The 22,448-nt window shown below is 48.2% G+C and overlaps 9 protein-coding genes across 9 annotated transcripts; 1 reads left to right on the plus strand and 8 right to left on the minus strand.

Annotated features, from left to right (window-relative positions):
• Nucleotides 1–1,075: 1,075 nt before the first annotated feature.
• On the minus strand, nucleotides 1,076–2,002 carry EDB91DRAFT_1158655 (uncharacterized protein). The gene is made up of 4 exons (XM_041319706.1): nucleotides 1,854–2,002; nucleotides 1,721–1,798; nucleotides 1,481–1,668; nucleotides 1,076–1,429 (listed from the first exon to the last, which is right to left on the minus strand). The coding sequence occupies exons 1-4, from the start codon at nucleotides 1,951–1,953 to the stop codon at nucleotides 1,274–1,276; spliced, it is 522 nt and encodes a 173-aa protein (XP_041172751.1). The 5' UTR covers nucleotides 1,954–2,002; the 3' UTR covers nucleotides 1,076–1,273.
• Nucleotides 2,003–2,235: 233 nt separating this feature from the next.
• Nucleotides 2,236–3,207, minus strand: EDB91DRAFT_1252869 (uncharacterized protein; the record flags this gene model as incomplete). Its single annotated transcript, XM_041323570.1, has 3 exons — nucleotides 2,236–2,535; nucleotides 2,590–2,718; nucleotides 2,776–3,207. The coding sequence occupies 3 exons, from the start codon at nucleotides 3,205–3,207 to the stop codon at nucleotides 2,236–2,238; spliced, it is 861 nt and encodes a 286-aa protein (XP_041172752.1).
• Nucleotides 3,208–3,369: 162 nt separating this feature from the next.
• On the minus strand, nucleotides 3,370–4,311 carry EDB91DRAFT_1239164 (uncharacterized protein; the record flags this gene model as incomplete). The annotated part of the gene is made up of 3 exons (XM_041321819.1): nucleotides 3,370–3,906; nucleotides 3,965–4,208; nucleotides 4,265–4,311. The coding sequence occupies 3 exons, from the start codon at nucleotides 4,309–4,311 to the stop codon at nucleotides 3,370–3,372; spliced, it is 828 nt and encodes a 275-aa protein (XP_041172753.1).
• Nucleotides 4,312–4,756: 445 nt separating this feature from the next.
• EDB91DRAFT_1059763 (uncharacterized protein) lies at nucleotides 4,757–4,906 on the minus strand (the record flags this gene model as incomplete). The annotated part of the gene is made up of 1 exon (XM_041314277.1): nucleotides 4,757–4,906. A coding segment is annotated over one exon (150 nt), but the record flags the coding sequence as incomplete, so codon positions are not given.
• A 722-nt stretch (nucleotides 4,907–5,628) lies between these two features.
• EDB91DRAFT_1310898 (uncharacterized protein) lies at nucleotides 5,629–6,688 on the plus strand (the record flags this gene model as incomplete). Its single annotated transcript, XM_041325100.1, has 3 exons — nucleotides 5,629–5,688; nucleotides 5,751–5,941; nucleotides 5,993–6,688. 3 exons carry the CDS (start codon nucleotides 5,629–5,631, stop codon nucleotides 6,606–6,608), a joined length of 867 nt encoding a protein of 288 aa, XP_041172755.1. The 3' UTR covers nucleotides 6,609–6,688.
• Nucleotides 6,689–8,016: 1,328 nt separating this feature from the next.
• Nucleotides 8,017–12,681, minus strand: EDB91DRAFT_1158659 (tRNA synthetases class I-domain-containing protein). The gene is made up of 21 exons (XM_041319707.1): nucleotides 12,492–12,681; nucleotides 12,272–12,436; nucleotides 12,003–12,225; nucleotides 11,787–11,951; nucleotides 11,659–11,740; nucleotides 11,489–11,608; nucleotides 11,323–11,437; nucleotides 11,184–11,272; nucleotides 10,916–11,134; nucleotides 10,758–10,861; nucleotides 10,618–10,699; nucleotides 10,411–10,569; nucleotides 10,185–10,355; nucleotides 9,753–10,131; nucleotides 9,575–9,702; nucleotides 9,372–9,527; nucleotides 9,113–9,316; nucleotides 8,952–9,063; nucleotides 8,724–8,902; nucleotides 8,241–8,672; nucleotides 8,017–8,182 (listed from the first exon to the last, which is right to left on the minus strand). The coding sequence occupies exons 1-20, from the start codon at nucleotides 12,646–12,648 to the stop codon at nucleotides 8,478–8,480; spliced, it is 3,204 nt and encodes a 1,067-aa protein (XP_041172756.1). The 5' UTR covers nucleotides 12,649–12,681; the 3' UTR covers nucleotides 8,017–8,182; nucleotides 8,241–8,477.
• A 1,865-nt stretch (nucleotides 12,682–14,546) lies between these two features.
• Nucleotides 14,547–17,258, minus strand: EDB91DRAFT_1158665 (P-loop containing nucleoside triphosphate hydrolase protein). Its single transcript, XM_041319708.1, has 10 exons — nucleotides 17,054–17,258; nucleotides 16,781–17,004; nucleotides 16,635–16,733; nucleotides 16,289–16,589; nucleotides 15,985–16,238; nucleotides 15,851–15,936; nucleotides 15,178–15,203; nucleotides 15,073–15,129; nucleotides 14,869–15,022; nucleotides 14,547–14,815 (listed from the first exon to the last, which is right to left on the minus strand). Exons 1-10 carry the CDS (start codon nucleotides 17,201–17,203, stop codon nucleotides 14,697–14,699), a joined length of 1,470 nt encoding a protein of 489 aa, XP_041172757.1. The 5' UTR covers nucleotides 17,204–17,258; the 3' UTR covers nucleotides 14,547–14,696.
• A 364-nt stretch (nucleotides 17,259–17,622) lies between these two features.
• On the minus strand, nucleotides 17,623–18,622 carry EDB91DRAFT_1310924 (small GTPase superfamily; the record flags this gene model as incomplete). Its single annotated transcript, XM_041325101.1, has 7 exons — nucleotides 17,623–17,956; nucleotides 18,003–18,078; nucleotides 18,133–18,161; nucleotides 18,218–18,280; nucleotides 18,355–18,398; nucleotides 18,462–18,542; nucleotides 18,592–18,622. 7 exons carry the CDS (start codon nucleotides 18,620–18,622, stop codon nucleotides 17,711–17,713), a joined length of 570 nt encoding a protein of 189 aa, XP_041172758.1. The 3' UTR covers nucleotides 17,623–17,710.
• A 400-nt stretch (nucleotides 18,623–19,022) lies between these two features.
• Nucleotides 19,023–22,392, minus strand: EDB91DRAFT_801445 (uncharacterized protein). The gene is made up of 6 exons (XM_041328440.1): nucleotides 22,299–22,392; nucleotides 21,641–22,252; nucleotides 21,000–21,587; nucleotides 20,834–20,951; nucleotides 20,300–20,784; nucleotides 19,023–20,252 (listed from the first exon to the last, which is right to left on the minus strand). Exons 1-6 carry the CDS (start codon nucleotides 22,299–22,301, stop codon nucleotides 19,299–19,301), a joined length of 2,760 nt encoding a protein of 919 aa, XP_041172759.1. The 5' UTR covers nucleotides 22,302–22,392; the 3' UTR covers nucleotides 19,023–19,298.
• Between the last annotated feature and the right edge of the window lie 56 nt (nucleotides 22,393–22,448).

A 22,448-nucleotide genomic window follows, 5' to 3' on the forward strand; every position in this document is an offset into this window, starting at 1 on the left:
TAGATACAATTAATCATAATATCCTCTAAATTTATGGCTTTCCCTTGTAGGGCTCATAACTTTGTCAATCTTAACCATTTTACATGATCAGACCACCGGTGGAATCGCCGATTGAGTGCTATGTTTACCACAAGCAACCGGTTACATAAATACCGGTCGTTGTTGCACCCCATAATACCGGCCACCCTCTCCATTGCACCCTATCATGCCGGCCCACCCGTCTTCATTGCACCCCATATCACCATCACCGCCCACTCGTCTTCATTGCACCCTATATCACCCCCACCGCCACTCTCCATTGCGCCCTATAATGCCGGCCCACCCGTCTTCATTGCACCCATATCACCGGCCCACTCGTCTTCATTGCACCCCATATCACCTCACCGCCAGCTCGTCTTCATTGCACCCCATATCACCGGCCGACTCGTCTTCATTGCACCCAATAACACCGGCCGACTCGTCCTCATTGCACCTCCTCCTTACCCAACCCCACCCTTCACCTGCTATAAAAACCCCGTCCCACCCGTCTCCATTGCACCTGCTATAACCGGCCCACTCGTCTTAATTGCACCATAACCAACCTTCCTACCACTTTACCGGCCCACCCTCTCCATTGCACCTGCTATACCGGCCCACCCGTCTCCATTGCACCTGCTATAACCGGCCCACTCGTCTCAATTGCACCCTATTCTCCCCCCCCTCGTCTTCATTGCACCTTATGTACCCCGGCCCACTCGTCTCCATTGCACCTCATTTACCGGCCACTCTCTCCACACACCCCAGTTCCCCGGCCCACTCGTCTATATTGCACTCCATTCCTCCGGCCCACTCATCTATCACACACTGGATTCACTACTACTATTCATATTTCCTATATAGTACATTGCTATACTACCATCTATACTATAACACCCACCCGGCCCATCCGTTTGCCTTGGATACTCCACCCCCTCGGCCCCACTCGTCTAACATGGTACAATTATTGCCATGGGCCGGCACCGGGTGGCCCGTCTCTATTGGTACATTGTCACGCCCGGCTGCCCGTCTCAGACGGGTATATGTTACTGCATTATGTGTGAATCATGTATCTGACTGCAAGATATCATTAGTAGGTGAGGCATTACAAGGGTGCAAGTTGAACGTAGCGATACGGAATGAAATGACGAGGATACTAGTATGTACTACGATGCACAAAGAACAAAAACTACGAAATTAACGCGCCTGTCATTTAAAAAAACAGACCTGGTCACTGCGAGATAGCCTATGCCGACTCTCAAATTACTCGGAGGTTGGCAAGATTGAGCATAGAGTAATGGGAGTCCCACGGATTGATGTATTCCGCGAAAGGGTCATCGTCCTGTATCTTGTCGCGCCACAGGACATCCGCTTCACTGACCGACACAAAGTCTGGTGGAGCGGATATCTTGTTCTCTACTTTGAGGGTAGCTGGCACTCAACTAGTCATAGTACGAAATGATACCGTTTCTGAAATAACAGCAGCGCAGATGTTCATCAACAAGTAGTATAAATGTCGAATGAGTGGAATGATAAACTCACTATAGCTATTGGATTGAGCGCTGGGCTGGGTCGACAGATGAAGTTTGAGTTCAGGGCTCGCAGATTCAGAGTTCATTGAAAATAAGGGAACGGCAGTGTCACTTGCAGGTTCTAGAACAACAAATAAAATAAGCTTGGTTGTCACAATATTTGAGAGACGAACCCTTTTTGAGTTTCTTCTGGACTGCTTTCCTAGTGGCTTCTGATGGTGACGGGGAAAGCAGAGTGTGACTGCGCTTTGCTATAGAAATAGATGAGTACATAATACTATAATTTGAATCACAAATAGTACTCACCGTTCCGGCTTCTCATTGGTGACCTAGTAGGTGCCGCTTTTGCCTTGCCCTTGCCTTTTGGGTCCTTAACGTCCAAATCCGAGGACATATCAAGTTCCATCAATGAACTTGCAAGATCATTGTCCGACTTGATGCTAACTGAATCATCGGTGTCGGACAAAAGGATATCGTTACAATCGTCGCATTCAGAATCCGATCCAGCTATCACGGGTTGAGTGTTCCAAGACTCGTAAACGCTGTCAGGAATCCGGTTCCTTGTGACTAGCGCCAGTAGTATTTCATGAGTACAACTTGAACGAAGCAAAAAATGAACGAGAACGCACCAAACCAAAGATGACAATCACTAACACTTGCTTTGTCCCGGCCCTTGTGTTTCGCAAGATCACTCCCAGCTGGAAACCCCGATATCAACGACTGTTAGCGTTTGTCCGCACTTGTTGAGGAGCCGCCAAATTGGCTTCTCTTCACGTAACGTAGCTGATTGTCGCTTCTCGACTTGACCGTCGAGGTAATCAAAGACTTTAGGAAACCAACTTCGTAACTGACTGGTGACCTTGCGATAAGTCCATCCACATTCGATGACGAACTGCTGTTCAAGGTAACAGCCACGGTTTTTCATCGCCTGGATCTCATTTTGGCCGTTCTTGCTCGGGACTTTGGATACTCTGATAAGACCGTTCCTCTGTCAAAAACTGAGTTAGCGAGTTAATCCGTCTCTCGAGGGCTCTTGACTGACATCAACACCGCAAGTCAACATGGCCACTGATGCAACACGAAATGTGTTCCCCGACATTGAGACACTAGAAGAGGTGTTCCTGCGCGCTTGGCTTCCAACCATTTGTGAGCTGGTGATTTCCTTACGATCCTGAACGCAATTTTCATGTGAATATATATTTTTGTGCACTACTAGGATAACACTTACCTTTCGCGAGCCTGCCGACGGTACTGGGCCCTTGGCCAGCTTATGATAACCGGCAAGCCGAGTTGATGTCAGAGTTGATAACGCTTCCTCTCGAGCACTGGTGAGCGGTACTAGGCTTCCTTGCTTGCCTGTAGTGGCAAGCTTCAGGTTGTCATTGATGGTTTTTCCACCAGTGATTCGAGTGAAAATATCCTTGATAGCGACTGCAGAACTTGGATGAGGTTTTTCATCAGCATCCTCTTGAACTTCCAGTACTGGTTCACGACTTGTTGAAGCTTTGCGGGGGTGCTTACTGCGACCATGGCCACACTCTGCGCAATGGCCTTCATCCTGTGTGCGAGGGAAAAACTCCTCACAGTCACACATTTGACTGTCCGACTTGAGGCCTCTGCAGAAGAGTTCTTGATTCAAGTTGTTGCCTTTGGGATCCATGGCTCGGGAGTCGGAGGGCACTGGTGAAAGGGAATGTGGAGACGACTTGAAGCAGTAGACTCGACGTGCAAATGACCTGAAGCAAGGTAATTACGTAGATGGCCCAGCAGTTTATATACAGCTAACAAGGATATGACATTTTACATTGACGTGTAGTACTTGTTAGTCGCTACTGGCAGTTAGAAAATATGACAAAACTAATAACGCCTGACACCATAATTTCGCTCGATTAAACCAGATCGGTTCAGCAAGTGAAACGTGGAGTTCTTTTGATCCTCGTCGACCAAAGGTAATAGTCTCAAATGTTGGGTATTCATCTCCGTGCCACTCATCTAGCGTTAGTCTGCAATTGTTTGGCGTGATATCATTGGCTATAACTTCATCAAGGGTGGCAGAAAACTGCTGTCGTGTTGCGTCATCAACAAAAGGGTTCTGTTGTGACGGCACGCTAATGGCCTCGTGACGGATCTGGTGTCTTTGCTGGTTGTTGATGGCCTGTACCATAGTACTCGGATGTTCGCCATCGCTATCTGAGTCACTGTCTTCTTCATCAGCGGGGTGTCCAGCTCCTGTTTGATGACGCTGTCGAGTTGTCGTGTGACCATGGACCCCATAGTACTCGTTAATCACGTCAGGATGCACACCTTCACAGTCATCACGATAGATGCCAAACTGCAAGTGCCCTAAAAAACGTAAATCCTATGTGTCCGTCCAGTAATTTGTCAATGTTACATCAAAAATTCAACTGCGAGTTTACCTTGGGACTCTTATTGTTGGTGTCAGGACCGCGAATGGGATGACAGTTCCATTCTGCCTGAAAATTTAAGCAATCCGAATTGATTTCATCAAGAAATAAACTCTGGAGCAACCAGATGTGATTCGCGGCCTGAGGGTCAAGCCTATGATAATTTTCGAGTCGGGTAAAGAACGCTCTCCATCTCCTAGCGAATTGAGTGCCAACCTCAACCCACAAACGTTCGATTCGAGTATTCCGAGTAGAGCTTAGTATGTTGGGTGTTAGTACTACATAACATAAACCAATGGGATCACAACTCACGATCCCCACATGAAGGAGGCATGCCGTGGTCCGTTCTTCATTATCATGTAAGTTGCTATATCGAGATTCTCTCCACCCCGATCTCCTCGCACTCGAGAAGGCGTCCCAAAAACTTGCGTCGCCTGCTTAAAAACGTCCAAAACGGTTGTCGAACGATTGTTATTACTTGCTTGCAATCCCGTTATCTTGCAGAAATACAAATGAGAATCGATAAACTGTACAAACGAACATATCAAACCGTTCTGCAGAAACCGTCAATAAAACCGTGAATCACTATCCCCCAGCGAATTAATTTATGGTGCCCATCGATGTGCCACAATGCATTAGGCCGCTTAACATGATACTTACGCCGACATTTGACCCGTCGGTCGCGCAACACCTGACCTAATCTGTCGACTCTGCAGAGCGATTCTACCACCCATCGATGCTGCACTCGCAGTCCATGCCTGCGGAGAAAACCAATGATGTACCTTATACCTGAATCAGTCGATGCTACACTCGCAGTCCATGCCTGCGGAGAAAACCAATGATGCACCTTATACCTGAATCAGGCCGCTTTTTCTTGAACTCGGTGATGAGAAGATCAAGGTCGATGTTAGTAAGGTTCGAGTATTTTCTTTCAACTCCATAGCGCTTCATATAATGTCATAATGTGTTCCTGTGGACTCCGAGCATTTCAGAAAGCTCAGTAAGTTTGATTTGTCGGGAAGTCGAGACTGCTTCGGTGAGGAATCCAACATCGATCATTTTTTTTGGACGCCCTGGACGCCCTGTGTGCAACAAGGCCACTGGTTCCGGAAACACGACATTTTCATCCATGCTGTTGCACAATCAATGACGCAAAATACATATCAGAGATGGATTACCGATTCTGCATATTGTACTGAAATGACGACAAAAGCACGAAGAGATCTCCCAGCAAATGTGCTGTATGAGAGAGCCAATCTTGCATCTCATGTCCTTGAGGGTCGCGTGCGAGGGCTTCAAGCAATGGGATAGCATCCCCTGATACAGCATCTATATGAAATGTGAGCTGGATTGGGTCGGCATCTTCTTGACTAAGAATACGATGGGCGCGTCGGTAAATATCTGACAAAGTATCGTGGGCAGTGCGAATATTTGCAGACCACGGATTCTGATTTAGCATGCGAGACGGAAATTGGGGCAAAGCAGTTGGTAGCGCAGGCATCACAATAGATTGACTTGAATATGGTGTAGCCACCGTAGCGTTTGATGACCATTGATGACCAAAACGACATAAGCAAAGTGTGCGTGTGAGATGAGGCAAACAACAGTCGCAAACATACGGTTCTAATTATTTCATAGCTGATCTTTGTTCTTGTACATCCTTTCGAATCATCAATATGTCAAAGGCAACTCGACACCCTATTTACTACTTTCATGCGTCAAGCCATATCTTCCAGGTGTGTTTTACTAATTTATTCTTCATTTTGGACTCACAACTTGAAATATTTTGTGCCGGCAGGTTGAGAACATACTGTACAAGCTCTGCAGTTCAATTTTATCTTCGGCTTCCAACGTCTTTCGTGACATATTTGCTCCTACACAGAACAGCGGTCAAATAGAGCTGGACGGCATGAGCGATGACAAGCCCATTCACCTCGAAGGAATATCCCGGGACGCCTTTGAGTTGTTTCTCGAGCTTACCTTCGGAAGGTATGTTGATGCCCTTATTCTTCTATGTAGCCACTTGACAATCTGTACTAGGATACGTGCTGGCTCATATACACTCGACGAGCTTACAAAATTCCTCCATTTCTGCGACATGTACCAATGTTGTCATGCGCGAGAATTTATTGTTTCCCGTGTGTTTGCGGCACATTTCCGCTTCCACCCAGCTCAACTAATAAACCTGGCTATCAAATATCACGTCCGTTCACTTTTCCCATTTGCTTTTCAGCAACTCGCAGAAACTCCCATTACCGAGATCACCCATGCACACCGGGAGCTGATGGGCAACAAGGTCTTTCTAAATGTGGTTTATGTTCAAGCTGCCCTTGATCACCATCGTCGAATTGTGGCTGCGGAGGAACCAAGAATATTGATGCACTCGAATGATTGCGATGACCCGGCCAGTTGCAGCGAGGATTGGCACGCTACATGGTGGAATGGTATGGGCCGTTTTCTTCTCGATGGTAGGAACCCTCAACCATACGGCGATGCCGTCAAACGCTTCAAGGATATGTCGTTTGGCCGTGTCAGCGAGGGCTGTAAAGATCTTATGTTCAAAATTCTCGATGAGGGTGCAGCATTCCGTCACGCAGAACACTTTATTACCGAGGCCTGCCAATTTCTGTTAGAGAAACTGGTATTTGAGCCCTAACATCTTGCTAGTAGCTACTATTGTGTACTGGTTTACAAGGACTTTGGCATGGTCTCGTCATATTTGTAGCAGCTTGAAGGACTCAGCGTCAATACATGTACTGTAGAATATATGTCCATCACTCACAATGAACGGAAGCCGGAATAGAGACTCATTCCTAAGCGTGATATAGTGGCTTGGCCTGCTAGCTGTAGAAACAATCAGCTGATACAAAGACAACGCGCAGATTTGATTAAGAAAATTGGGAGTGGGAAACGGACTTACTCGTCTGTGTTGTGCTTGTAGATATCATCGCTAAGTGTGATATAGTGGCTTGGCCTGCTAGCTGTAGAAACAATCAGCTAATACAAAGACAACGCGCAGATTTGATTAAGAAAATTGGGAGTGGGAAACGCGCACCGCGCAATTTTTGACGAAAACGCGCACCGCGCAAGGTGCGGAACGCGCAAATAATAAATGTGCAGGTGTTACACCATACTACTTGGGGTGTTGAACTGTAAAGTCGATGCAGGGAGCAGAACCTTTATATCTTTGAGGAGCCAGATTTCTGACCCAGTTCACAGACTGACTCTTCGTGTCTTGTCATATCTGATCTGATCTCATATCTTGAAGCTGGTGCTCCCTTTTGACTCACCGTGCGTGTATAATGTCATACAATGACTACAGTGGTATGGACGATCTCTCTTCCCGGACAGTGACAGCTGGAATGGATTTCAGTTGACTTCTGAATGCGACTGAGTCACCGATTGGCGTGCGTTTGGTTGGTAGACCTGCGATATATGTTGTCAGCTCGTTAATTAATAAATTGTGGAGCTAAGGCGTGCTGCTGCACGTGCATCTCGATCTCGCAGTCATCCGCACTAAAAGCCTCATCTGGGTGCAAATGGGTTGTAGTTCGACGCGCGCAGTTCACTCAGACCCCTGCTCGGCCGCTATCGGCACTCTCAATGCTCGCGCACCTATCGAATAACTTAATCCTCTGAACCTGGTAGAATTCAGCGACATGCACGATCTTTCTTCCGGACTTGACGTTCGTAAATATGTCGCCAGATGAGGAATAGCACTTCAAATCTGCAGAAAGCCATGACGCGCATGCACACGTATACGCGTTTAAATAGGAGAGGACAAATCAATATCACAGCAAATCGATGACTCGGAGGACACGTATACGTGCTACATTCTTTAATGTAAACGATGTGTGCGTGGCTGACTCGGACGCCTTCGCTTATCAGGTGTAAGCTTGGCGTACCTGAGTACTTGAGCTTTCATTATCACTGCCTTTTGGCGTAACGGTTAAGGGACGATAGTCTTAACTACTTACATTAGGCTCCTTACAAAACGGTCATCAAAGCTTGCTGCTTTCCTGTCGAAGTCGATGTGTAGAAGGAGTGTATAACATTGTTATGATGTACATAACATCGCAACAGCCTCCTCCTAGATCTGTATGACCCCACTATCACGAGAACTTGAAGCCTATCTTTGAGATTTGAGTGTTGATCGCGGGATGGTCTCAAAACTCAGTACTCAAAGATGAACAGCTCGGTGGACACGAATCCGAGGAACCCACCCGATAACTTAAAAGTCGAGTGAGCGTTGTTGCCAAATAGGCATGCGTTTTGATTGCACGCTTACCTGTATGGAAAGTGGGACCACCGTGCTCTGAAGTCTGTCCCCCCTAGTATGCGACCATTGGCCAACTCGCGATACGGAAGCGATCGAAAACTGTCTGTGTTCAATACTACGAGAATACAGGTCTGAAGTCCGCTAACATGAATCTATTTCAACTTTGCAAACATCTCTCTCGATTGTTCGAGAGTTATACATTCTGTCTCGCATGTCTTTTTCTGTTGTGGTCAGGGCAAGAAGACATTAGCAACGTTCTGAATTTACGGTCAAAAGAAAAAAAAACGCCACCTTCTCGTCATTTGCTATTTGCACGGCAGACGGCACGGTCTCCGTGTAATCAGGCTGTGAAATAATCTTCACGACCTTTTCCAGGTTGAGGCGGGCAAGCGTGAGTTTCTTCTCACACTTGGCTATCTCAGCGTCAAGGTCAACAAGCCCCTTGTCATAGAACGTGTTAGGGTCCATTCATAACGTGGGCCAAACACATACCTTAACCAACAGGTGGACTGTTGTTGTAGAGTTTATGACGGCTGAGCCGCACCCCGCGGGAAGAGCTTTCACGTCCTCAATGACGTCTACAGCACTGCATCCCTTGATCAACGTGATCATGGCTTGCGTCTGTGAGCGGAACAAAGTGACCTCCTTGTCCGTCTGAGAATGAATGAAGACTGATGACACGTCAGTACTAACGGCTAAAGCTAAAGTAGAAGAACTTGCGTTGGATATTGGACTGCAGGTTGTAAGATGCAGCAAGGGACCTGCCTGCCCGCACGGCAGACAGCACTAAATCAAATTCTTTCTCCTCCTCAGAGCTGTTGAAGTCCGAATCCTGCATAAATTCAGTAAAATAGATTTCAATACGGCAGACGATGACCCACGTTCACAGGGTAAGACGATACCATGATGGAGGGGGTGGGATCGTTCGGACGTCTCGGCAGTCGCTGCCACAGTTCCTCGGTAACAAATGGCATAAATGGATGAAGTAGGCGCAGACCGTGATCCAGGCAAGTATATAATGTTTGTTGCGCTGATCTGCGAGTCTGGAGGGGGACCGATGCGTCGGTCAAAGGTTTCATTGCCTCCTGTAGACAAAATATGAGATCGGTACATGATGTTCAAACTTTGAAGCAACCCCACAATGTAGACGTCACAAAGCTCATATAACCAGAAATTGTATGCTGACGTAGTCGCAGCCATGAAATTGCGTTCTTGGAGCTGCGTGTTGATCTGCGTCGCGGCTATGTTGAGCTTGTGTAAGATCCAACGTTCCACAAGGCTTTCATTTCCGGTTGGCTTGAGACACAATATAAGTTCAAGAACCCATCGTACAAGCAACATACCTTCGCAGATCTCTCTGGCGAAAAATCGTCGTCAAGTTTGAGCATCGCAAACTTCGTAGCATTGAAGATCTTGTTGCAGAACTTGCGGTATCCCTCCACTCGCAGGATTTCCAAGTTGATATCCCTGCCTAAACGCAAACTCAGTTACGAATAGTTCGTACCGTGATGAGTACTTTACCGCCGCCTGAGTATGCACAGAGAGCAAAACGCAACCCATCCGTACCACATTCCGGAATGCCCTTTGGGAAATCCTTCTTCTGCCCAGCGATCGCCTTCTGAATCTCCTTCTCATCGAGATTACCTTCATACAATTTCTGGTGGAGTTCCTCGAGTGGCAGGCCATGGATGACATCGATCGGATCAATGACGTTACCGAGCGACTTGCTCATTTTGCGTCCATGAGCATCGCGAATCATCGCGTGGCAGAGCACTTCCGAAAATGGCATCTGACCAGTAAGATAGATGCCCAAGAGAACCATACGCGCAACCCAGAAGAAAAGAATGTCCCAGCCTGTTTCAAGAATGCTGGCAGGGTAATAATTGGAGATGTCGGCAGTCTATTGGTAGACGATTAAAATCCAGTCAGTCTACTAGGGATGAAACACCATGCCTTGTCCGGCCATCCCAAGATTGAGAACGGCCACAGTCCAGAGGAGAACCAAGTATCGAGGACATCTTCATCTTGTTCGAGTGTGAAGTTCTTCCCTTTGGCAAGGATTTTCGCGCGTTCGGTTGCTTCTTCTACAGTCCGACCCACAACCCAGTTCTTACCGTCTTCGGTCTACAGTCAAGAGTAAGTGAGCAAGAAGCGTCGGACTAATCCTTGAAATACGAACATCGTTCTGTTCTCCCTCGATTCGAATGAAATAAGCTGGGCATCGGTGACCCCACCATAACTGTCGTGAGATACACCAGTCTTGTATATTTTCGAGCCAGCGATACCAGTCCGCTTCGCTCTGCTTAGGGCCGATTGAAAGCTCGCCTGCCCTCGTACGCTACAGTGATCATTGAAAGGAATGTGAGTAAGATATAATGCGACTGACCTTGATTGCTTCAGCAGCAAGAGGTTGACAATTTACCCACCACTGAGGCTTCAAGACGGGTTCGATAATGTCGCCTGATTTACTGCAAGAATACATTGTTTTCAATCACCAATTGACTTGGAACCGACGTGAGCACGTACCTGCAAATGGGGATCTGCATGGAATTATCCTTGGTCTCGACATACAAGCCCAAGTCGGTGAGCTTCTTGATAACCTCACGCCGAGCGTGGAAGCGCTTCATCCCCTGGAGAATGAAAGTAATTTTTCATCAAGGCATAGTATTCCCACACAGACGTACCTTGAATTGTTCTCCAGCATTTTCATTGAATGTTCCATCATCGTTCAAGATGTTGATGAAGTCAAGTCCGTGACGGACACCAACCTCGTAGTCGTTCGGATCATGAGCTGGCGTGATCTTCACCGCACCGGTCCCAAACTCCTTGTCAACTTTTTCATCAACGATAATGGGAAGGCGCCTGTTCAAGAAGGGATGGATGGCAAACTTGCCGTGAAGGTGCTACAAACATATTTCAGTCGTCGAGATATTTATCTAACATGAATATTACCTTGTACCGATCATCGTCCTGATGTACTGCGATAGCTGTATCACCAAGCATTGTTTCCGGGCGGGTCGTAGCGACAACAATCCGCTCATCTGTCAATGCAAATAAGAAAAACAACGAAGCAAGAACAAGCAGAACGTGCCTGATCCTTCAATCTGATATGCAAATGAGGTGATGACACCGAATTCAAACCTTTCCTTTGCGTCATAGCCTGGGACGTTAAGCAAGGTGCGGCCAAATAGTTGTTTTTGCTCCACCTATGCAACATAACTTATGTCGGTGGGCAAATGATGAATACATCGACTCACCTCAAGGTTCGAGAGGGTAGTATTCATCTGGACGCACCAGTTAACAAGTCGATTAGCGCGGTAGATGATACCATCCTCGTGGAGCCGACAGAAAGTCTCCGTAACGGCTTTTGATAATGACTGGTGCAACAGTCGATTAGAGATCAGAGATGCAATGAGATTTCACTCACAGGATTCATGGTAAAGGCAACGCGATCCCAGTCACAGCTTCCTCCGAGCCTCCTTAACTGATTGGTGATGCGTGCTTGGTAGCTAACGCAGTGTAAGAACGGGTTCAAATCAAAAGGAAACCACGTACTCGTTTTTCCACTCCATAACCTTGCCCAAAAACACCTCTCGACCGAGATCGTGTCGGGTCTTGCCTTCCGCCTTGTATAACCGTTTTTCAACAACGGATTGCGTCGAGATTCCAGCATGATCAAAACCTGGGACAAATAGAGTGGTCTTTCCAAGCATCCGATTCCTATTGTCACCGTGAGCATTACGATCATATCATATATGAATTTGTATGTACCAGCGTATCAAGCAATCTTGAATGGCAATAGTCAATGCATGACCGATATGTAGGCTTCCGGTGACGTTCGGAGGAGGCATCGGAACCACAAAGACGCCCTCTTGTTTAGTCTCGCCATTCTCCGTGGTCTGAGGCTTGAAGAAGCCCTGGGCCTCCCACCAATCGTACCAAGCAGACTCGACCGCAACAGGATTGTACCCGCTTGCCATCGGTTGAGACATGTCTGTACAGCGTCAAGAAAAAAATGAAAGAAGCTGATGAGATCGCACCTTTTTTCTCGCCCTTGGGAGTGGTGTTTACGAATGCAGGCTCCTGCTCCTTCTTTTCTTTGTCCGCCTTTGCCTTCTTTTCTCCAGCGGGAGTGTTAGCGGCTTGCTTGATATGTTTGGCAGCCAACTTCGCCTCTTTCTCTAGCCTCTTGGCCTCCTTTTTCGCTGTATCCGACCGCCGATCAGAATTTCAAACTAGTAGTGATAATTGTCTACTTACCTGCACTTTTCGAAGGACCATCGGGGGTGATCAGGCCAGGGTCGTTCGGGGTCGTCGCCATTGCTGCAGATCGAATAGAATGCAATGATTGTAGTGGATGAAAAGAAAGACCTCTGACTTTCTGAGTGACTATATATCGATGCCTTGCTATAAACATCCACCTGCAGTCAGATTGACTCGAACAAGCTATGCTCAATCAATATGTTACGTAATAAGATCGAATGCAATGTTGAGGCTCCTTGTTTTACTATAGCCGACTCTAACCCATGAACCCGTCATATTTGCGATTCACCTTCGGGCATCGCATGTACGTTCTTGTAGTGGTTCAACGCGTTCATGATGATGCGGTATTGAAATTGACACCAGCCTTTAAATTCCCATCCTCGCACCTCTTCCTCTCACAATCTTCTTCTATTTCTAGCTTGGGCAAACAAGATTTTGGCTGAGCCTTAGACCATCCAGGATTTCCTGTTTCACAGCGCCTTTCAAAGAAGAACCGACTATTTTCATTCGTCTAGGGGAGACAATGTCTCCTCGATCTCGATACCAACAAGAGTCAAATCGAATGCGCTATGCCGACTGCCCAGCGCCGATATGAAGAGTCAGCGAGCTCTCTTTCACTCCTCATGTTCACCTCCAGTGGTCCATGTCACTAACAATCACCCATCTCATTCTCAGCATGAGAGACAAATCTTTTTCTGAATATGTCGAGCAGGAGGAAACACATCGAACAGCGGGGTCTACAGGATCCCTTTGGCTAGAGTATTGCAAAATGCGACAGCTTGCAGAAGACATTCTGTGTACCCCATCACCCTCAGTCTCCGCTCCTGCAGGCCATGCCGAATGCGTTCCTTCCCACTCGCGAATGCTTCAACCCAACGCCTTTTGCCCCCCGTGAGTTTCTCTCCATGTCTGCTTCTCCGACTGAGCTGAAGACGAACGGGCACAAATTGACTAAGGAATGATGAGTCCTTGAGGACGCCACTGAGCAAGAGGACAGCATCTTCCGCTGCTTCAAAGTCTTGGGCGGCGAGGAACTGTTCTACGGAGGCCGTAAGCCAGTCAACGTCTGGCAGATCGAGTTCCAGTCCGAATTTGCCATCCGAGTTCCAAATCAATCCTTGATCGTATGGACTAGTAAGTCCGTCCATGCCCGTAGACACAATCAATCAGAGAGCAGTGCGTATGTGTGCTTGGCAATGCAATCGTGATGCTGCATCCAAATCACCAGTCTTCACCATTTGGCGATGCAAAAATTGACACTGTTCCAAGGCCCGACGAAGATACAGGGTCTGCCACGACCTCCAGAAGTTCCACCTTGATGTGCTTGCACGAAGCATATTCATCACACATGCATCTTTCCAGGAGAAGTGGATCAACACTTTCCCATATGCCAATGCGCCATCTTCGAGTGTCAGATTCCCTTCCATTTCAAAATATGCCTTGAACATGTCTCGCACTTTTTGCATGACGACACAGGGTTCATGTTTAGCGTCCGCAACATGTTGGGCATGAACTCCAGTGCCGCCCTGATGGTATCAGGATCGATCGAAGTCTTCAGCATCCATTCCATTCCATCTGCAGTGGAAACTTCTTGATGCTGGAGGTGAAGGATGGCTAGGATGGCTCGGGTGGCTTGGATGGCTATGATGCCTTGGCTGGCTAACACCGATTCGATTGATTGGATGAATTGGGTGGCTGCCGTCAAGGATGACTGTGGTAGACACCTCTGGAGTACCAGTATATACCTCTTGACTGGTTTATGCCACTCGACTGGTAGATTGGGATCTACCTTAGATGCCAAGATGGTAATGAGATAACAAATGCTGCTGAAAGCAGTTGTTGAGATGGCGAGGATGGAGATGGTTCGCTGCTGCGTCCACATCCGAGCTGCAAGGGACAGACTGAACAGAAACAAAGAGGTCTTGAGAAGGTCGAGGAATGACTGTAGCATAGTTTCAAAATGCCACCTTTTTAGCGCTTGAAATTGGTTATGCCTCTGCTTGCATTGCTCTTCAAGCGATCCACGGCGGTTGATGAGCACAGTGCCAGTTGCAGAGAACAGACCAGCCTGGTTACTCGTGTTGTACGCATCTACTTAATTTCAATGAATTTCGTGTGGTTTGGTGTAGAAATGGCAACAGAATCATGATTAAGAGGGATATGAAAGATATCTATGTGTCCGGACCAAGAGAGTCGTCAAGTCTACCACCGATCTCTGCCACCGCCGTAACTGTCGTGACCACCTCCCCCACCGCCGCCACTGAACCTTCCGCCTCCACCACCACCACCACCACGCCCGCGACCTCCGCCGCCATAACGACCTGGAATTTCAAGTCAATACAACATGGGACATAAGGACACCAGAGGAACTTACTGCGACCTCCGCCTCCTCCACTGTACATCGCCATTTCCTCTAGCTGTGGTGGAACATTGGCCTTCGCCTCACGCAGGATGGATATCAACTCGCGGGCAGACTTCGAGTTATCGGTGGTGAAGTATGTGTATGATGTACCTTTCATGCCGGCACGCTAAGCAGGATCAGGACCAAGAATTAATGTGCAAAGTGAGAGCAACTTACTCCCGTGCGACCAATACGGTGGATATAATCTTCGCAATTGTTAGGAAAGTCGTAGTTCTAAAGGGAGTCAGCAGCTGATGTGGTAATGAGTGATTAACCACTCACAATGACATATCCAACATCCTTGACATCTGTGATGCCAGCAATGTAATGCAACCGCGTCACGTACAGAACAAGAGGACAACATATAAACGGACAACAAATGAAGCACATTGCACAATCAATAACATGACAACAACAAAGAGACACAAGCGCGTCCAACATGACAGGAAACAAAGATCGGATACAAACATCATTCATGGCACGTCACAAGATCGGGGGACGTAGAGCATGAACAAAGGGCATCGCGGTCCAGGAAGACAGATACCAAGCGCGAAGCAGCGGACATATCGAGAGGAGATATAGCCAGGAAGTCCAGGATGACGGTTTCACATCCAAGACCATAGCGTATTGAATCCCTTCCTCACTTCACGAGGACACGGGATGCTTTGGCGGATGGAACCTTGACGACTTGGAATCCTCTCGTGATCACGCGGTTCTTGCTATAGCACGTCTCGCTCGAGAAGAGATTTATCCCTCAAGCCTGGCTGTAGGCACGGAGGAAGAGCAGAGCAAACATGTCTCATCCCGGCTTGCTACACGCGTTAGTGAACACCAGTGTAAGGAGCAAAAATAACCCAAAGAGGGGCGGGTCATTGCTACTTTAACCTGAGTGCTCGAGAAGCCCTCCATTTGTAGGAGCCTTTGATGGAGCGCTTGCAAAATATGGCACACGTACCTAGACCACGGGAAGCAACGTCCGTGGCAATCAATATGGGCGAGCGACCCGCCTTGAACTCCCCGAGAACCCAGTCACGTTCCCGCCTGTGGAAGCGCTCAGTGAATATACACCAAACACCAGATGAAACCTACTGTTCTTTGTCTCCATGAATGGCAAGTGCTGGCCAGCCGTCTTGACGAAGGTACTTGGTGATGTCGTCCGCGACACGTTTTGTTCCGACAAATATGAGTACCTTGGCGTTCTCAGAGCTGATCTGGTCAAGATGTTTGATGAGTTTGGCACGCTTCTCGAAGTCACTGCAGACTTCGACAATCTGTTGGATGTTGTGGTTGGCGGTGAGTTCCATAGATCCGATGTTGACCTGAATCATGTCTTTCAGGAAATCCTGCAAACAGTGAGCTTTATCCTGGAACCATAAAACATTTCAAAGCTCACATTTGCGAGTTTCTGCACATCCTTTGGCCATGTAGCACTAAACATCAGTGTCTGGCGATCAGGGCGAATCTGAGATACAATCTTGCGTATCTGGGGTTCGAAGCCCATGTCCAACATACGATCAGCCTCATCCATGACTAAATACGTGACACGACGAAGATTGGTCTTTTGCGTCTCCAGCATATCGATGAGTCGTCCGGGAGTCGCAATTACGACCTCAACACCACGTTGGAGGTCACGAATTTGAGGACCCTTGGGAGCGCCACCATAGATGGCGGTGTTACGGATGCGAGAGCTCGCACTAAATACATGAGCGAAAGTTAATGTGGCGAGTCGACAAACATACCCGAACTTCGTACACTCCTGCTGTATTTGTACAGCAAGCTCACGGGTAGGCGCCAGGACAAGTGCAATCGGACCATCGCCTGGTGCAAGTAGAGGTTGACTAGTTCCCAGTGAGTATACGATCACAAAGATGAGATATAAACGTACGCGTTGATGTGAAGCATAGCAGGCAGAGCGAAAGAAATCGTTTTTCCACTCCCTGTTTGGGCGATCGCAACTACATCTCTGCCACTCAGTGCCATAGGCCATGCTTGACATTGAATGGGGGTTGGCGAAGCAAAGCCTTGTGCACGGATCGAGGCCAAGATATATTCAGGGAACCCTGCCTCGTCAAAAGAGATGACAGGTCTGGGAACACCCCGTCCTTGAACCTGGTGACACGCATCAGTAACCGTGTATTTTTGGCACATTCTCATGTACCTTTATTTCTTTAGTCTTCCGGAACTCTTCCACCTCTCTGTCAGTCATAGATGAAACACGCTTATCCTCAACGTAGAAGTTCTTCTCGAAGCGCTCGAGCTTTTGCGATGCCCAATCGATCGTTCTAAGACCACCGCCCAAGCCTCCCATTTTATCTTCGTAGCCACCGCCACCCCATCCTCCGCCTCCCCCACCGTAGCCGCCGCCGCCGCCGTAGCCACCACCATAATTACCGTGACTCTAGAGAAGGTCGATATCAGAAAAGCGCATGTTTTCTCCAGCAGGAATTTTTACCATAATGTTGTCTATAGCAAGAACTAGAAAACAAGGATGCAACGGAGATCCGAAAGCGTGGTGGTTAAAGAGCAAGGAACAAAGCACAGTACTCGAAAAAACGCGTTGCGATTGGAGTAAATAAACCATAATATGCTTACGTGATGTTCTTCTCAGCTTACTCAGATGCTAACACTACATACTTTAAACGTACACATGGTCCCAGATATCAGGGCAATAATAATCTGTGCTGGTCTGTGCGGGGTATATGTAAAATGACGTGCATGAGAGTGATCGTAGCCGAAGCCCGGTTCTGATTCGACTTGGATGGGCATAAAGAATCAAGAAATTGTGAGTTGCGTCACAAGGTATCTTGTGCATACATCACATCACGATGCAGAGCTTGCGTGATCGTGAAGCCTTCTTCCTTGGGGGTGGTTCATCTGGGTAGTGCATAAGCATCTGCCTGACAAGGTCCCGGAAGACATCGTTAATGTGCCAGTCGCGCTTGGCTGAAGTTTCGTAGAATGGTATCTTCCACAACGCAACTAGGCATTGTATCGTGCTTCTTGCGACCTCTCGTTCGTTGGCGAGGTCGAGCTTTGTCCCAACCACAACAATAGGGACATCCTGTGTACAATAGTAGCCGCTGTATTCGGTATTCAATAGAACTTACGCTGTCCATCCCCTTCACTCGGTGTATCTGCTGTCGAAGATTGTCCAGTTCCCTAAGACTTGCTTCTTGTGTGAGGCTGAATGACATAATAGGTCAACAAATGAATAGAATGATGTCTTGTAATGCATACCTGAAGACTAATACGAATCCCTGGCCGGACTACAGGGAACTGGTGTGAGTTCGATACCATACATCCCAAAATTATAAGTAGTCACTTTGATGTAAAGTTCTTTCAATGCAGTGAATTGCTCAGCACCTGCAGTATCTAGCACTTCTAGCTGTAAGGAAACAAATGATCAGAAACAGTTTAGCGAAAGGGGGTTAACGGCAGCAAGAACACACGTAATCTCACCGAAGTCTGGACACCATCGATATCAAGGATGCGCCGATAAGCTTCTGCAAAGTCGATGCAGTAAGCCCTTCACGTCATATTGAAATGTACTACCACGGGGGATGTACCTTCGATCGTGGGGTCATAAGTCTCTCGGAAGACATCTTGAACGAATCGCACCGTCAATGCAGACTTTCCTACCCCTCCGGCTGCGACATATGAGACGATACAGTCATCATGACCTAATGAATGACATACCTCCTAGGACGACGACGTTGAAGTGCCTCATGTTTCGAGAGGTGGGTATGAGAGAAGGAGCTTATGTATAAGGAATGCACGCACGAGTGATGCAACCTGTGTGTGGGAAGTTAATCGAAAGTATGCACAACGCGCCAATCTAAAATAATTTCTCATCAGGGACTGAAGTGCGAGAATCGGGCCAGTGGAGAGTAAGAGAAGCGAGAGGATACCAGCTAAATGTGGTTAGAAACCATAAATATTAATGATCTCATTAATATTGATGGACTTCGGTAGGCTAAAGTATGTCTTTCGGAGCAAGAAGGTCTCGTCCATCGGTGTGGCACTCGTGTCCTATCCCGTAGGCTCAGGTTTGAGTAATTTGCCATGTGGAGTACAAGGTAAAACTTGGCACAGCGATGTAGATCAGGTTGCGGAGGAAGAACATGAGTGCGGCAACCACCGTACGTAGACCCGGGGGCGTGAGCTCAGCAAGTATACTCAGACGCACAAGACAGCCTAGTCCACTTTTATTGTATTGTGCACAAAGTTCTCGACGGCATCTCCAAAGGTTGCTATTTATATAATACAATACATTGAAAATAACGAAGCGAAGGAGTGACATATGCTAGGCAAGAACGCTAGTACTCGAGAAATGAGTGGAGAAGTGATGAACGTAAGAAATAGATAGCGCGATAAGAATTATGGACAGAGTACGCGGTCCGCAATCATGTCGGCCAGCCACCTGCAATCCTAGCAGCACCAAAACCAACGCGCCCCATGATATTCCATACAGCAGCAGTGCCATCGTAACCAAAGCCTTCGCCGGGTCCCTGCATGCTGTTGAAGCTCGACCAAGCAGCGCGGTCGTATACCGTTGGGCCACCAACAGGTGAATACTGCGCCCCAATGGCTGGCAGACGCGATGTCATGCAGAGGAATACGAGCGCCATAGCCCCAGCGCTGATGAGTGCCTGCCGAGCCGCGCCAGCAAGCCAAGCATCGCCTTCTTCGCCCCCCTCGTTTCCGCCCTTGCCGATGACATAGGTATTGTAGATCTTGTAGAAACGGTTCTGGCGACGAGGCTGATGCTTGGTGCTGGAACAGGCGATCAACTCATCTATCATCTCACATTCCACACCGAGTTCCTCCTTCAGCGCTTTCCACTCCTCGACAGCGTCTTCTGAGATTCCTCCGGGAATGCCACGTATCGGGATGGTAATACCTTTGTGCCGGTCCATTAGGGCGTTATTGACGACATTAGATTGCTCGAGCTCAGTAACGAAGTTGTAGGAAGGAGGAGCGTCGTTCAGGTGAGGGTCCAGGTGCCCCTTGGGCGTGGGAGGGAGGACAGTGGACGATGAAGACGCGAGTGTCTCGTCGTCTTCCAGGGTGACTTGCGGTGATGCAGACCGGGAGACTTCTGACTCTAAGTCGTCTGTTTGTATTTCGATACACGATGTGATCCGTGGTAGTTCAGGATCAGTTTGGACCGCAAAGATGCGACGGGAGACTTCTTCTGTTTGAACGGAGGACGCGCAAGTGGGAACCTTGGGTTCGGGGTCTGTCTGCATTGCACATGCTGATGTATGCTCTGCGGCGTAGTGTTGCGTGTACGCGTCACTGTATTCCTTGGTTTCTGAGAAAGTGACGGTCTCGGCCTTGTTGATACGGCCAACTTTCTGTGGGGAGTGTCAGACGTGAGACGCGAGTGTGAAAGCACACTTACCCTCTTCTTCCGAGTAATGATGGTTTGAATGACGTCCTCCTCCTCCTCTGTATCCTCGTCTACATCCAGCTCTAGCTCACTACTGTCTCCTTCATCTTCAATTCCATCATCCTCGTCACCCCAACTTTCACCCATCTTCCCCATGAGCTCAGCACCGAGGCTCTTACTCATAGTATTCGCCGCGCTAGAATGCCCGCTTCCCGCAGCCGCATTTGTGGCAGCATTGCGCATCTCGTCCATATCAAACCGCATGCGGTCGATGGTCTCCTTGAGCATAAGGTTCTCCTGCTTCTGCTCATCGAGCTGAGCATGGGCTTGTTGTGCAATAACGAGCTCCTCTTCAAGACGTGAGATGTGGTCTTCGTAGGAAAATGCTTCTTTGGTCCACTTTGCAGCTTCGAGCGACTGGAGCGCGGCAGCATCTTGAAAATCTTTGATTTCTTGATCTCGACGGCGGAGCTGGTTGCGGTAGCGTTCAGATTCCGCTGAAACTGTGTGAGCGAGGATGTTCGAAATCTTAGAGAGTGAACGTACCGCATTGCTCTTGGTATTGCTTCTGCAAACTTTGGTATGATGAACGCGCGTTTTCCAAACTTTTCTGCAACTTCGCGATTTCGGACTCTAACGCCGCAATTTGCGTTGAGTTGGTTCGCTAAACGGTATCGTCAGACATTGCCCAAGAAGTTCGCGCATGACATGCCTCCTTCGCTCGAAGTTCCTTCTCCTCCCGCTTGGTAGAAGTGAGTTCGCTCTTGAGTTCTTCCAAGCGCCCCTGCATCTCATCCAAGTCCATGTCATGCTCATTCATCCTGTTCTCAAGAGTCTTCTCGGCCTCCATCAGCTTCCGCCCAAGCTCTGTATTGGCCTTCTGTAATACATCCAGTCTGTCCATGGGCTCAAGAGACACAGTCGACGAAGTTGCTGAACGATCCATCACTAAGCCTAAGGATGACTCATTCTCGCCATCAGAATCAGAATCTGATGCTGAGTGTGGCATGGGCAATGAAGATATTTGGCGAGAAAAGTTGTCCCCTTTCTGCGGGTATTCAAACGAGGCGTCCATGTCAGGCGAATGTTCCCCCGAAGAGAGGTGATCCCGGTCCGGAGATGAGTAGTGGATCCCAATGTTAGTGAAGGGCTGCGACTGCGTACGAGAATGTGGCCGTGCGAAAGGTGGTGAGCCGATCGATGTAGGAGAGAATAGGCCTGAAGAGATGCTCGAGGGACTCGTTGGATTTGATGGTGTGCGGGTTCGGCCGAACGCGCTGGGACTGGAAGAGAAAGACGACTATTGCGGTCAAATTCAACAGATGTGGATACATAGGAGAAGAAATGACGTACTTCCGAATCACTAAGACCGCGATTGGACCCGCCATCGATACTTTTGCGTCTGCTGGTAGGTGCTGGGCGCTTTGACCAGCTTGAGGGGGGCTGTGCATCCAATGGGGTTGTTCGCTGTCGTCGCGACGTGTCAAAGGCAGAGCCAGTTGCAGTTGTGGGCGTCTTTGGTGGCACAGACGGTGGTCGACTGGGAACGCGTGAAGTTCCTGCCGAGCCTCTGCTAGAAGATCGCGAGTGGTTGGTGTTGCGAATAAATGGATTGTGCCCTCGGTCGTCAGGCAGCGTTACATCCTCTTCCACAGGGGAGTCATATGGACTGCCTCGCGGACTGTGCCTGGTCCTCTCTGCAATGAACTGGAGCAAAACTTGAGGTGTAACTTCAATTCCGGGATTGCCTGCGAGAAGTTCCTTGAGCATGCCCATCTCCTTCTCGTTGAGTAGGTCGACGCCATCGCATGACTCTGAAAATGCACTGAGTACATCAGGGAGTACGTCTGCGGGTATGGCTGGTTCTCCTGATTGGATTTCACGCGATTCTGGGTGGTTGTTAAATATGTCATAGAGTTCTTGTTCGATGTCTGTTATTGATTGCCTGCTGCGTCCGAAAGTCGACTGGATGTAGGTCAGAAATGCCCTGCTTCTCGCAGAAGATACGTACCATGATGGACTAATGAGAAAGGGAAATTTTGGTTTATACAATGCGACTTACTCTTCCACTACTTCAATGAAATTCTTCAACTGCTTTGGCTGCCACAGAAACCAAACATGATCGTTCCACGCTTGCCAAATCCGGAAATGAGAACAGCAT

The sequence above is a fragment of the Suillus paluster genome, assembly GCF_016628075.1.
Source record: "Suillus paluster strain FC165 chromosome Unknown EDB91scaffold_75, whole genome shotgun sequence".
In the NCBI taxonomy this organism is placed as follows: Eukaryota; Fungi; Basidiomycota; class Agaricomycetes; order Boletales; family Suillaceae; genus Suillus; species Suillus paluster.